The sequence below is a fragment of the Cetorhinus maximus genome, chromosome 3, assembly GCF_964194155.1.
Source record: "Cetorhinus maximus chromosome 3, sCetMax3.hap1.1, whole genome shotgun sequence".
Classification (NCBI taxonomy): Eukaryota; Metazoa; Chordata; class Chondrichthyes; order Lamniformes; family Cetorhinidae; genus Cetorhinus; species Cetorhinus maximus.
Window position 1 is genome coordinate 194,540,808 of NC_135881.1, and position 15,634 is coordinate 194,556,441.

Genomic DNA, 15,634 nt, shown 5'->3' on the forward strand with positions numbered 1-15,634 from the left:
AAGAGAGTGGGGGACAGCAACAAACACCATTCCTCATGATAACCCGAATTCCTTAGAGTAGATTTAGCTGGAAAGAGTGTGATCTTTGAAATCACTTACAGCTTGAACGTACTCGATCAACGAGGAGTCTACCACAACTATGATTATCTTAGAACATTTTCCATTATAAAATATCATCTAATACATACTACTGCCCACTAATTCCTAAAGATCCGAGGTGATGTGAGTGTGACTGCCCTTGATGCCAAAGAAGCATTTGTCTGAGTGTGGCACCAAAGAGCCCTAGTACAAGTGAGTCAACAGAAATCAAGGAGAAAATTCTCCACTGGCTTGTCATACCTAGCACAAAGGATGATGATTGTAGTTGTTGGAAGCCAATCATCTCAGCCCCAGGATATCACTGCAGGAGTTCCTTAGGGCAACATTCCTAGAACCATCTGTATCTAGCCGATTCATCAATGACTTTCCCTTCACCACAAGGTCAGACATAGGAATGTCCGCTGATGATGGAAATATTCAGTCCCATTCACAACTCCTCAGATAATTAAGTAGTTCATGGCATGAATGTAGCAAGACTGAACAACATTCAGGCTTGGGCTAATAAATGGCAAGTAACATTCACACAATAGCTATCTCCAACCAGATATCAGCTAATCACTTCTCCTTCAGATTCAAGGGCATTACCATCTTGGAGGTCGCCATTGATCAGAAACTCAATTGGACAAGCTACATAAATAAATAGAGCAGTTTGGAGGCTGGGGATTCTGCAGTGAGTAGCTCACCTCTTGACTTTCTGAAGCCTCACCACGAGCTACAAGGTATCAGTCAGGAGAGCGATAGGATACTCTCCACTAGGTTGGGTGCAACTGCAACAACACTCAAGAACCTTGATACCATCTAGACAAAGCAGCCTAGTGATCGGAAGCCCATCCACCACCTTAAACATCCACTCCCTCCACCACAGTGGCTAGAATATGACCAATGTAGAGGATGCACTGAAAGATTTCCCTGAGGATTTTTTGATAGCATCTCCCAGCCCTCAACCTCCACTAACTAGAAGGAAAGGGGAGCAAGTGCATGGGAACACCACCTCCAGGTTCCCCTCCAAGTTACACAATGCTCTGACTTTTGGACCTGCTGTTCCTTCATGATAGCTGGGTCAAAACCTGGGAACACTCTACTGAACAGTGCTGTGGGAGTACCTTCACCACACGGACTGCAGAAGTTCAAGAAAGCAGTCCATCATCAACCTGCTCAAGGGCAACTGAGATGAGGCAATAAATGTTGGTCTTACCAGTGATACCCACATCCCGAGAATGAATTAAATGGAACACAAGATGGAAAAGAAGATTCTAAACACATTGAGTAGCATTGACCAAACTTATCATCAATTAAATGTGCAAAATGATCTTTATGTTTCTTCCTACATAGTGGGCTGGATTACACCAGCTCTCTAGGGGATTATGGGGGTGGGGGCTGTAATATGATGAGGGAAGGAGAGGGGGTTAGTGTGCCCACTTCTTACCCACTACCATGCCATGGCGGGGAAGATGGAGGGCAGCCCTCCTGCCAGAGGCCAATTGAGCCACTTACGTGGCCAATTAAGCACCTCTTCCCATCTCCAGTGGCATTTTACCAGCTGCTGGCGGGCCCTTCATCACATGGGGAGACAGCCTGGGGAACCCTGGCAGACTCCCTGTGGGCTTGGTGGGAGAGGGCCCTCCTTTTCGTGCACTCTATGGCCCACAGAGGGGGGTCCCTGGCGGTATTGACCGCCCCGGTGACATCTCCCCTGCCGTCGCCAGCACTCCTTGCCTGACTGGCCCCAGTGCCCCCAGACCGCACTTACCTGGTTGGGAGGGAGTGGTGTCCTTCTTTGCCACCCTCGACTCCCAGCTCCCAGCGTCTGTGACTGCCGAGCTGCTGGCCCTCTGACTGATTCCTGGGGGTGGGCGCTCACCCTTTTAATGCACAGCAGCTCCAATGGGAACCAACTAGTTGCCTGACCTCTGAAAGATGCACCTGGGTTTCCTGCAAACGGCTAAGGCAGGGAACAGCCTGGGGCTTTCCGGCCTGTCATCGGGACCCCCACCACAGCTATAAAATTCAGCCCACTGTCTGCTGACTTGAAGACTCTTGAGCTAAACTATTTGAATTTCCCAATAACTTGAATCAAGCAATGTGATGCGGCAAAGTACAAACAATTAACATTGATATTGAATATTATTCCCGGATAACTTACTTACTTATCAAAACATGTATCAAATTGCTCTGTTGCTCGGAAACCAATAATGGAATATATTACTGTGGCTGCGTACACCGATGTGAAGCCATTGATGACAGAGATTATCACAGCGTCTCGCTCACAATTATTGCTGTGGAGTAGAGAGAAACAGCCAGTGTTTGATTATTTATGAATGGTTGGGTTGTTTCTACTCGAAGAGCACATGGGAGTTCAGATCAGACGCTACTTACTGAACAGAGTTATAACTGGAGAAGGATATGAGACCCCCAAAAGCCAAGGAAAAGGAGTAAAACACTTGTGCTCCAGCATCTAACCAGGCGGTTGGATTTGACAACTCTTTCACCTGGAAATCATAGGAATAGAAACATATTACTTTCGACAATAATGGCGTTTGGCTAGGTAACAGTCAAAATGGCGGTGTAGAATTTAGCAGAACTCCATTTATTATAAAACACATTTTTGAAGAGCATTCTTGGATGTTAGGAGTGCACTTTGAAAATTTTCTGAGGACACTAAAGAGGTTTGGCAAGCAATGAGAGGGACTTTAGGAACATACGAACTGGGGAGGCCATTCAGCCTCACCACCCGCCCCCCACCACTGCAACCACCACCCCCCCACCACAACAAACGAGCAGCGTTGAAACCACAGGTCTGGCCGATATCACCATTTCCTCTCCCCAGGGGATGGGGGCAGCTTTTTAATAAAAGCGGTGAGCGAGAGAGAGACGGGGGAGTGCAGGGGGAACGACAGTAAATGTCTAGTGTGGGTGTCGTTTCCCCCTTTATCTTGTTGATTCTTTCCAGAGCCATGTCGTGCTGGGCGGGTGATGTGTTTTAATTGAAAGTAAGTCCCACAAAAACATTACCTATGTAAAAATCGAGCCCTTAACTCTGCCTAAAAAATTGGTCTAAAAAATTCGACTTTTACCCGAGTATATACGGTATTCCTTGTAAGTGTGAGTGCATGGTACAGTAGTGCAATGGTTATGTTCCTGGACTAATAATAACACAGAGTTCAAATCCCACCATGGCAGTTTGAAAATTTGAATTCAGTGAAGAATGAACCTGGAAATGAAATGCATGTAACAGTAAAAAATATAACTATTCGATTGTTGTAAAAACAACCATCGAGCTCACTAATGTCCTTTAGGGAAGCAAACCTGCTGTCCTCACCAGATCTAGCCTATATGTAACTCTGGTCCCAGACGTTATTCTTGAACTGTCCCCTGAACTGGTCAAGCAAAGCAATCAGGGAAACTAGGTGTGGGCAATAAATGCGAGAATGAATGAAAACAAAATGAAAGAAGACTTCCAGTATTCTAGGATTTGTAAATTGGGGCATAGTGCCCAAGACTAAAGGACTATGATGACAAATTTGTACAAAGTATTGATTAGGCCATTCAGCCCATTATACCTGTGTTGCCCATATCCTAACTCACATCATGGCCGCTTCACCTATCATTCCTGTAGTTGACTTCCATTGGCTCCCAATCCACCAATCTTAGGAGGGGACTGACAATTCCAGTGGCGGGACAGACCAATCTTGTGGATGAGGGGGCTCCAGTCCAGGGGTGGTGGGGGGATCTGATTGCTGGGGTTGGAAGGCAGGTCTGATTGTGGGGCTTGGACATGGTAATTAATGTGGGGAGGTCCGCTCTCGATCCTGATTCCCAGGGGTTTCGATTGTGGGGGGATTCTTTGCATTGAATATGGTGTCTGATCTCAAATTCTGAAAGGGGGAGCATCCAATCACGGTGGGGTGGGGGGGAGGCAGAGGTGGGGGGTGGGGAGGCAGAGGTGGGGGGAGGGCAGGATTTGAGAGGGGGAAGATAGGGGTCCAATGGCAAGTAGAAAAGCAGGCAAGTTTGGCAGGCTGACAAAACACATTCCTGCTCCTTTTGGCCCACAAGCAATGCTGTAAAAACACTTAGCTTTCCCGAAGCCAGGGTTAAACCTGGAAGGACGTTGAAATATGAGGCACCCAGCCTCATTATAATATTTAAATAGCCAACCCACCTCCTGAGGTTGCGCGCTCCACATGCCAACCTCCGCCTGGCCCTGCCTCCATTAAAACCAAAAGTGGGCATCTTGGAGGCGGATTGGCGCCAGGTTTCAGCTTTTACAAATTTTAACATCCTACCTGAGCCCCAACCCGCCATTCTTCCAGGTTAAAAGTACACCCGGTGTTTCCTTTCAATGAGGGAAAGCATGATAAAAGCTGCAGAAACGGGAAAAGAAACGAAAAACCTATACTTACGTCCGGTGTAAAGAGAAATATTATTCCATCAACAGATCCTTTTAATGTCAACCCTCGGATCAAGAAGATAGTAAGGACAGCATAAGGGAGAGTGGAGGTAACATACACAGCCTGAAGGGAAAGAAATAAAAAGATTAAATCTGTTCTATCAGTCCAGCCAAAGATGTCCACAAATTTACACATTCCACTTAAACTTTAGCTACTTGCATTAACGTTATGTTTCTACTACTGAATATAAACACGAGAGTTTGAAGTTACCCGTTGCTCATATCAATTATTGCCTGCACTATTTTAGTGTTAATTTTAAGTGGATTATCATTTCGATCAAAGCAGCAAAGGGGAATTCGATGCAAGTGGATTCATCATTCACATGACAATGTGAAAAGTTTCCAATCGACTCAAGGGCCTGGAGATAGATTTTTCAGTTCCTTTTCATCAATGCTAATTGGCCACAGGCTTTTCCTCTTCTGCCTATCCTTGGCCAGGGATGTCTTATAATGGTGCATCAGTGAGCACTTATCACAACTCGATGGATCAGATGGTCTTTTCCCATCCGTCATTTCCGGATGTTCGGATACCAATTAAAGTGACTATTTAAAAATGTGGATGATATTTCCCCTCCCTGCTGCAGTGACACTGAGACTGACCGCATCTCCTTTACACACTTGCCCCCAAATATGGCTTTCCTGGTCTGTGGAATCAACTGCTCACTATATAGACTCAAAATGCCATCAGTGAAGCCTGTTAGATATCCAATCATAAAGTTATTTTAATGCATTTCTTTCTTCACAGGTAATTATCATGATTATCCTGAATATTATAAGTCAAACCAGCTGCCGTCACTTTTAACATGGTGTTGGGTACAATAACATGCAACAGTGAAAGTTAACAGTTGTCTGCCAATGAGGATAAGGCTGGGCTTAACTGTGGTATCTACTACCCTGTGGCCGCAGCTACACCACATGGACCGCAGTGGTTCATGAAGGCAGCTCCCCACCACCTTCTCAGGGGCAATTAGGGATGGGCAATAAATGCTGGCCCAGTCAGTGATGCCCACGAAAGAATAAAAAGAACCTTCTGCGTTCACGTTATGATGAGACCATTAAGATTCACACACGAATACTTGGATGTGATAACAACAATGACCAGCATTAGTGGAACTGTGACACAGCAAGGAGTTAACACCTTCAGGAGTAAAGGGGAGGGAAAAAATTGTATTTCTCCCTTTTAAAACAAGATACTTGATGTTGCTGAGGGAGGATGACCCAAGCAGAATCTTCTGATGGCTATTGTAGGCAGGAAAATACAATGGCATTTGTATTTTTCAATGATGCATCATAATAGAATTGAAGAACAGGGAAGTTATGCTAAATTTGCATCGAACCTTGGTTAGATCACACTTCGGGTACTGCGTGTAGTTCTGGTCGCCATATTATGAAAAGGATGTTGAGGCACTGAAGAGGGTGTAGAGAAGGTTTGCAAGGATGATACCAGAAATGCGTGGGTATACACATCAGGAAAGGATTAACAGGTAGGGCCTCTTTTCTCTTGAAAAAAGCAGGCTGAGGGGTGACCTATTAGAGTCCATTAAAATGATGGAAGGTTTTGATAGAGTGGATACAGAGAGAATAACATCAATATAAGATAGTCACCAAGAAATCCAATACAAATGCAGAAGAAACTTCCTCACCAAAGAGTGATGAGAATGTGAAACTTGCTACCACAAGTGGTTGGAGCGAAGAGTATAGATGCCTTAAGGAGAAAGAAGACAAGCATATGAGGGAGAAGGGAATACAGGATTATGATGGTAGATTTAGATGGGGAAAGATGGGAGGAAGCTCGAGTGAAGCATAAACACTGTCATGGGCTGGTTGGGCCTCATGGGCTGGTTCAATGCAGTAAATCGTATGCAATCCTATGTAGAACAAAGATGTTTCACTACGTGTGGCTAAAATGAAATGACACTAAGCATTTTGCAGGTGCAATGATGCCCCATTAAACGTTCCTCAAGGATAATTCTGAGCATGAGAAAAAAGGTTAAGGCCGATTGCACTGTCAGCTCCTTCACTGCACAATGAAAATCTTAGAATTGTACAAACAGATAGAATGAATGAATGAATGAACAGTACCTTGCCAGTTGTTTCAATGCCTCTGATTGTGCATACATACAGCACAGCCCAAGCAGTTATAAGACAGAGTAACAGCCACCACTGGATAGTACCTGAATCATTGATATTGCGTGAAATGTTTAAGGTTTCCCTGTACCAATAATAATCCACTGGAGAGCTCCTGGCACATTCATCAACAAATGCTGTCAAAACATAATTAAAAATAGTCGAGGAAGATATTACTCATGGGATGAGAATAACTGCAGTAAGGAGCCCGCGCAATAAAACTCTAATCTTTCCAACCAGTTAGCACACAGACTCTCTCCATCAAACGCCCACTTTGGCGCTAATTGGTATCAAATTGCAGATTCTGTTGTGGATTAATGTCCATCGAGAAACTTGATTGAAACTTGTCAAATGGGTTTCATTGCAGCTAGCTGGCAGAGGAGACCTTCATTGCATCAGTCTGGGCTGGGTTTGAACTCAGGCCCTGAAGGCAAACAGGCTGTGAGCAAATGTCCAGGGATGAATCTTTACCACTTCCAAAACAAAAATCCCAGTAAGATAAAAGCAAAATACTGTGGACGCCGGAAATCTGAAACAAAAACAAAAATTGCTGTGAAAACTCAGCAGGCCTGACAGCATCTGTGGAGGGAAAGATAGAGTTAACGTTTCGAGTCCATATGACCCTTCTTCAGAACTAAAGAGAAGTAAAAATGTGGTGAAATATATACTGTGGGTCAGGTGAACCTGGAGTGATAGGTGGAGGCAAAGGAGAGATTGCAAAAGATGTCATAAACAAAAGGTCGAAGTGGTGTTGATGGTGGTGATGCTGCCTAAACACACCTTCCCTTCACCCCACCTGTCGGCATTCCATAGGTACCGTTCCCTCAAGGACACCCTGGTCCACTCCTCTATCACCCCCAACACCTCAATCCCCTCCCAAGGCACCTTCCCATGCAATCGCAGAAGGCGCAACACCTGCCCGTTTACTTCCGCCCACCTCACTGTTCAAGGCCCAAACACTCCTTTCGGGTGAAGAAGCGCTTCACTTGCACTTCCCTCAATTTAGTCTACTGCATTCGCTGCTCCCAATGCGATCTCCTCTACATTGGAGAGACCAAACGCAGACTGGGTGACCGCTTTGCGGAACACCTTCGGTCTGTCCGCAAGTATGACCCAGACCTCCCTGTCGCTTGCCATTTTAACACACCACCCTGCTCTCATGCCCACATGTCCATCCTTGGCCTGCTGCATTGTTCCAGTAAAGCTCAACGCAAACTGGAGGAACAGCATCTCATCTTCTGACTAGGCACTTTACAGCCTTCCGGACTGAATATTGAGTTCAACAACTTCAGAACAAGAACTCTGTCCTCCATCCCCACCCCTTTTTGATCCCTTTTTTCAAAAGTTTATATTTTAATTTTTATATATATATATTTTTTCCACCTATTTTATTATTATTTTTTAAATGTATTTCCATTCATTGTTTTATTCCCATCTTTTAGCCTATTTCGATATTTTTTTTCACACCGTGCCCTCCCCCCACCCTACCCCAGTAGGGCCATCTGTCACTTGCCCATCCTGCTCTCTGCTCTTAGCGTCACCATTAGCACCTCCTTTAGCCAGTATCACCACCATCAACACCCCTTTGACCTTTTGTGTATGACATCATTGGCAATCTCTCCTTTGCCTCCACCTATCACTGACCTTTTATCCAGCTCCACCTGTCCCACCCCCCCTTGAACAGTATATATTTCACCACATTTTTACTTCTCTTTAGTTCTGAAGAAGAATCATATGGACTCGAAATGTTAACTCTGTCTTTCTCTCCACAGATGATGTCAGACCTGCTGAGTTTTTCCAGCTATTTTTGTTTTTGTTTGTGAAAAAAATCCCAATGACTGGGTGCACTTATCTAGTATATAGGCCAACCAGTGGTTTCTCATAGAATTTACAGCACAGAAACAGGCCTTTCAGCCCAACTGATTCAAGCTGGTTATGCTCCACGTGAGACTCTCCCAACTTTCTTCATCTTTCCCCAAGACCATGTACTATTCCTTTCCTCCTCATGTGTTTATCGAGCTTTGTCTTAAATGCGTCCCAGCTAATCGCTGTAACTACTCGGTGTGTTCGCAAGTTCCACATTCTAACCACATTCTGGATGAAGAGGTTTCTCCTAAATACTTTTTTGGATTTATTAGTGATTATCTGAGATTTACTACCCCTAGTTTTTGTCACCCGTGAAAGTGGGAACATCTTCTCCATGTCGACCCCATCAAATCCTTTCATAATCTTAAAGACTCAGGATCATAGAATGGAATCATAGAGTGGTTACAGTACAGAATGAGATCACTCGGTCGCTGTGTCAGTGCTGGCCCAATCAGGTAATCACCCAATCTTGTCTTTTTTATCACTGGTCTCTGCTAGGTGAACAAATCTCACCTGGATTACCGATAAGGGCAATATTGTTAGTCTCAGCTCCCTCCCTCCGTGAGGAATATTGGCCAGGATTCATATTTTTGATTGTTATTCAAACCCATGCTAGATGTATGTGTTTGTGAACATTGGGTGTGTCCAGGATCGGACTCAGCTGTGATGCCTCCCTGGTAAAAAAGCCTGTTGAAACTCAGCCCCAGATTTTTCTGTCGTCAGAGTGACTGTGGAGCCATTTAAAAATGATGGGCAGAACCTGATTCTGGGATTCTCACTCCCATTCCTGTGCCACCAATTTTCGCTGGTGCCAGACTGGGGTGTGGGTACAAGCCCGTACCATGCACTCCCAACCTGGCCAGATCCATTGCCAAGGTAACCATGTCCTCGCCCTCCTGCAATTATCATGGATTTGGGTCAGTTTCTGGATGACTCAGAGAAGTCGTGAACCATAGTCTGGATTTGGGAACCTTTTGAGATGTACGTTCAAAAGGTCTTACCCGTGCCCCCATGGCTCTTCCATGCCCCCCCATGCCCCCTCCATGTCAACTCATGCCAACCCATGTGCTCCACCCACCCATCCACCCCTATGGCTTCTCCTACCTTCCATGCCAACTCATGGCCCTTCCATGCCCATTCATCCAGTGCATATCATGTACAGAGTCAATGAATCATATATAGACAATGTCATGTGTGGAACTGCTCAGAAAAAAATCACCCATTCACAAACCTCTGTTGATAAAAAACTGCTGTTCCCGCAGCCCCATTAAAGTGTCATTTAGACATACCATTAAGGTATCAATACCAGAGGCTTAAAATGCTTCACACCTCTTAATTATGTGCAAATAAACATCAGGCAGGATTTTACCCTTGGCCGGGATGCTCGGTGGGGCAGGGCCAATTAAGGCCCGCCCAGCGTGGAACACAAGCAGCAGCGCTCAGCCTGTCTGTGTGGGCAGGGGGAGGAGGGCGAGCGGGCCTAGGGTAAACTTCGCGCCCCCGCCGAAAGAGCGCTTCAACCTCCCTAAGGCGCAGAGCTGCCTCAGGGAGATGAAACACTCCTTGAAAAAAAAATTAATGAACGAAATAAAAATGTCATAAAACATGTCCCCTCATGCGACTCTGTCACATGAACAGGGACATGTTTTTAATTCAAGTGTGAAATTTTAATCTATTTTTATTTGCTTTAGGAAACCTCATTCCGCCTGTGGATGAGGTTTCCTAAAATGTGCAAAGGCCGCTTGGCGTTTTCGCCTGCTCACCAACCGTTAGGTTGGACGGGTGGCGTAAATTTGAAATTAGTTACCTTTTTAATGGCCCTAATGGGCCTTTTAATTGTCGGCGGGCGCCCTGCCGACTCTGATGAGCATCCGCCGAACAAAACATCACGGGACTATGCAATGATGTCAGGATGCTTGCCCAACGTCATCGCGTGTCATTTTATGCTTGGCCAGGTCGGGCACGTGTCCGCCCAATTCTGCCTCAATAATCTACCCATTGAGACATCGACAATAGAGATCACAGAGAGAATAATTTATTATAACCATTTAACAGATGTCAATCAAGTGAAGTCAACAGCTTTCTGCAGCTACCAGAACAGAAACCCCTGCTGAGAAAATACTTTTCTGAGCCTGGGCTCTCAGCCAAGCATACATAATGAGGACAGGTATAAGAACTCTTTCAGTAGAACTGGATGGCTAACACGTAACAGTAACAGATTTTGTGAAATACAATACTAATCAGTACCTGTATTATTATCTGTTGTTGGGCAAGTGCTCCAGGGTAGAGGATCTTGGAATGAGTTGAAGGTGTACCACATAACCAAGGCAATTATACTGTTGTAATATAAACCAACCAGGAATGAAACCAGCATCGATGCTATACCTAAGGAAATGAGAGTCAATATAAATGATATGAATCTATCAAAGTGAAGAAAAAGCAATTATATATTCACATCATAATAGGAAATTATCCTGAAAGAAGTGAGAATGGATAGTACAACAAATTATTATTGCCCATGATGAATTGTGTGCTGATACATTTCTAAATATTGATTTAATCATCTTTGTAGAATAAGGCTAGCCTTTGAAGTTAGCTTGATTGTAAATATTGGTTTGTGCTGTGTTGAGTGTTTGGAAATTTACCTTCAGGTTGAGAAATTGGATGTTTTCTGATGATTCCAATTAACTGAGAAAATGAAAAGCTCAAATCAAGCTTGGCTTTACATGATCAAAATTGCACCTTAATGCATATATTAGATGTTGCTCCCTTTCTTTATCAACTGATGAGCATTTATACTCTGCTGCTCTACCATGTATTTCATACGGTGACACAATTTTGTTGCTGAGCGTGATGGACACAGCCATGTGCTAACGGCGAGATTTTTATGTGTATACATATATATATATATATATATATATATATATGTGTGTGGAACTTTGTTGGGGGGCTACACTTGTGCATATATTTTTTGCATTTCCTCTGAAATTCCTCTCTCTGCTATTTTACCAGTTCTGCTAAAATAGAGGTCAAAAGAATTTCAGGTTAATGCATCCACTGTTTATATTATTCCACAGTGTATGTTAATATTCTGTGCAGTGGTCAAAAATGATAATAAAACACCAATATTTTGACAATATTGCAAAAACTAAATGCGCTTAAATTTTCCTACTTTGCAGTACTATGTAGTTCAGGCTGTGGACACGCCTCTTTATAACTTAAAGCAACAACTGCGGGTTAGAGCCTATGTTTTTGTTAAGCAGCATTTATTCTCAAATTCAATTTCATGGAAAGCCTCAGTGCAAGATTGATTTGAACAAAAATACCATTTCAATGTGCTTGGGTGAATTGTTATGTGGACAGAAGAGGCAACCCGTCTTCAAGAGTGACAACGGGTGGGATTTTCCAGCCCCGCCCACCGCCGGGATCGTCCGGTCCTGCCGAAAGTCAATGGACTTTGGCTGGCCCGCAGCATGCCCCGCAGTGGGTCCCACCAAGGTGGAAAATCCCGGCCAATTGCCTGGATATTTTGGATGGTGGGGAATACACGCCCCACTCCCCCCCCGGACTCTGACTTTCCTGCAGCTGTTTCACGCTCGAGTGAGCGTCCATTGGCTGCCGGCAGGACTTTTGCCCCTCACTCAGGAAGAAGCCTCAGCTGGGAGAGCTGCCGGGCCAATCTGATTGGCCCGGCAGCTCTCTAGTCCCCGCGGCGACAGGGGCTGCAGCGGACAGAAGAGGGATTCAGGAAGATGCCCGCACCTAAATCCCAGGATTACACGGCAAGGCATATTTACGGGGTCCCAGGGCAGGGAGGGAAGGGAAGGCTTGGGCAGTTGCAAAGTGGATGATTGGGGTGCGTGGGGAGAGACAGGGGGGCAAGAAGGAGGTCCAGCAGCCCGACGGACCTTAAGAAGGGGTGGGGCGTCCAAAGTCAGAAGGGAGTTTCTAATGGAGGTGCCCCGGCACCCCACCCCCCCAGTGTCCACCCCCTGACCCTTCCCGCCCAAGATATAAGCCCATTATTTTTGGGTTTCCCCCATGCCAGGTAAATCCTCCCACTGGCCTAAAAATTGAGGCTGGGTGGGAAACAGCCCTTGAGTGACCAACAATTGGCCACTTGAGGGCCTCAATTAGGGCAGGGGTGGGCAGCCTGTCCGAAGCCTTGCTCACCCCAGCATAAATCACTTGGGGTGGGTGGAAACCCAGAGGGAATCCTGTTCTTTCAATTTTATGCCTCCTCCACCCACCCCCTCCACCCCCCCATCTAAAAACTCACCAGCGAGGGAGTGTGAAATTCAAGCCAATGTGTTTTATTCCTGAAATCTGCCCCAACAAATGGTCACCAGGATTTTGCACCCTCAAAACCACCATTCATCTTAACTGTCTGCCCTGAGCCCAGTCCTGTCACTTGCAAACAGGGCGTTGGGCATTGCAAGCAATCCCCACAGTTTCTCCCTATTAGCCCCCCTAACCTGCCCAAGGGAATCAATCCCTCAAAAAGGTGTGAGAAGGTATAGCACATGGGTATGCCTGAGACAGATACCAAATAATGAAGGCCGTCATTGAACAACATTGATTGCTCCCCTCAGTATCCTGTTTGCCATCAACTGGGCCAATAACCTCTTTACCGCTCTATCAGAAAAGCTATGGGCACTTACCATTGGAGACATTTCGCCATTGCAAGTTGGTTTCTGCTCTGTCTCCCCCTCCAATTTATATACTTGTAGCCCTTTATGGGCCTGAATTAGACACAAATGCAGGTTCAAAAACTGCAGCTTGACTAGGCATACACGCCTCTGTTGTTTTCCGTCAGATTTCAAAACATTTCCCTGCTAATTCTGAATCCAAAAATGGGACTAAGACTTGTGCCAAAGGCCAATTTAGTGCTTAGGCAGATTGCTAAATTGCTTCTGGATGTATGGGGAAAATGGCCAAAAAAACTATAGAAAAATGACCGGGAAAAGCTGCATTTGAAAAACTCGATCCTTACAATCAGATTGTCGCAAAATATACATAAGAAAGGAACAGGAATAGGCCATTTGGCCCTTCAAGTCTGCTCTGCCATTCAATAAGATCATGGTTGATCTTTGACCTCAACTCTACTTTCCGGCTTTATCCCATATCCCTTAACCCAAAGGCCTATCAATCTGTGTCATGAATAAACTCAACTGCTGAGTGTCCACGGCTCTCTGGGGTGGGGAATTCCAAAGATTCTCAACCCTTTGAGTGAAGAAATTGCTCCTCACTTCAGTCCTAGCTCGATAACTTCTTATCCTGAAACTGGGACTTGTAGTTCTCGAGTCCCTGGTAAAGAGAAACATCCTGCAGCATCTATCCTGTCAAACCCCTTAAGAATGTTAAATGTTTCAATTAGATCACTTCTCCTTCCTCTAAACTTTAGGGAATATAGGCCTAGTCCACTCAATATCTCCTCATAGGAAAATTCCCTCATCCCAGTAACCAGTCTAATGAGCATTTATTGCACTTCTTCCAAGGCAAATATATCCTTCCTTAGTTAAAGAGATCAAAACCCTATACAGTGCTCCAGGCATGGTCTCACCAAAACCCTATATAAATGCAGTAAGACCTCTTCACTCTTATACTTCAATCGCTTTGAAATAAAAGCTAACTTACCATTTGCTTTCCTAATTAATTGCTAGAGCTTCATGTGAACATTCTGTGATTTGTGTACAAGGACACGGAAATCTCTCCAAAGGCTGACGCTTCCCAGCCTCTCACCTTCCAAAAAACTTTGCTTTTCTATTTTTCCTGCCAAAGTGGACCATTTCACACTTTACTACATTGTATTCCGTCAGCCAATATCTTGCTCAATCACTCAGCCTAGATATATCCCCTTGCAGCCTCTTTGGGCCTCGCTCACAGCTTACTTCCCCATCTAACTTTGTGTCGCCAGTGAAGTTGCACGCACTACACACGGTATTTGCAATTTCAACTCCGGTAACTTACCCATTCCTTTCAAATATGGGTGAATGGAACTCCAGACCCCCACACTGCCTTTCCGTAGACGCTGTCCAATGGCAAACTCAAGATGCAACAGTGGGACACCTTCGAGGACCAGTAGAATGAGAAACGGGATCATGAATGCCCCTAACAAAGAGGAAAAAATATATTGAGGCAAAAATGGAAAATGGAACCGTTCACCTCCCCACCTCTTTAATATTTTTTGTGCTCATTGCGGATGCTTGATGCTGGGGACTGGAACCCTTTGCATTTCAGAATCCCAGTGTCAGCACCCAAGTGAGGTATAGCACCTTTACTCTGCCCCAGCAGTTTGCCTCATCCTTACTCTCAGAAGAACGTCCCCAATACACCACATTGTCATTTCTTTCCATTTCCTACACCAATTGTCCTATGTATAGAAAACTGCCAAATGGAGGCAAAATTGGTGCTGTTTGGCACTGTAAGCGCATGACTTCTGTGAAGATGGGTGTTGTTTTTTTAAAATATTTTTGCGAATATGGGGTGGTATTCTGAAAAGAAGGGTGTGTGTGTGTCCGTCCATGGGTAATTAAACTGGGAGATGATTAATAAAGACAGCTTGTCTGTGGGAACTGAGAGATGAAAGGTAAAGATTCTAGATGCATGCATTTATAATGAGAGGCAATGGTGAATTTGGCATTACAAGTAAATAGGTTAGGTTTTAAAATTTGCATTAGGTGATAGGTAAGGACTTTACTTTTCAACTGCTAAATTTCAAAAGGAGTTTAAGGGACTTTTACAACTCACAAAGGTTTCATAAGTAAACAAGGGAAGGCTATTGTATTTTATTTGACCTGAAAGTGGAGGCAATAGGACGGCATAAAAGATTTGAAAAAGATGAGTTCAAAAAGGTGCTTAGGACAATGGAGTCTAGGATAAAAGGGAAAAAAGACATTTATGGGAGATGTTTAGTTGAGTTTAGGTGGCTGTGTGGGGGAGATGCCCCGAGACTAGCTCTATGCTGAGAAAAGTTGTGAATTTGAAGCAGCCATCTAGTTTCAAACCAGACAAGTCTTTGAGTTCAGAGAGCAGTTTGTTTCTGAACTTCCTTCAGGTTTCCACAGCAGGGTGGAAGAGAGTGAGGAGTTG

General features: G+C 44.7%; 1 protein-coding gene across 1 annotated transcript in view; it reads right to left on the minus strand.

Annotated features, from left to right (window-relative positions):
* Nucleotides 1-15,634, minus strand: part of LOC144679142 (sodium-dependent neutral amino acid transporter B(0)AT1-like) — a 48,518-nt gene that overhangs the window by 11,154 nt on the left and 21,730 nt on the right. Inside the window, exons 2-7 of the mRNA XM_078539503.1 lie at nucleotides 14,513-14,653; nucleotides 10,790-10,927; nucleotides 6,632-6,813; nucleotides 4,503-4,613; nucleotides 2,476-2,588; nucleotides 2,247-2,375 (exon numbers count right to left, since the gene is read on the minus strand). Of these exons, the coding sequence (XP_078395629.1) occupies nucleotides 2,247-2,375; nucleotides 2,476-2,588; nucleotides 4,503-4,613; nucleotides 6,632-6,813; nucleotides 10,790-10,927; nucleotides 14,513-14,653 (814 nt within the window). The remainder of the gene's footprint in view (nucleotides 1-2,246; nucleotides 2,376-2,475; nucleotides 2,589-4,502; nucleotides 4,614-6,631; nucleotides 6,814-10,789; nucleotides 10,928-14,512; nucleotides 14,654-15,634) is intronic.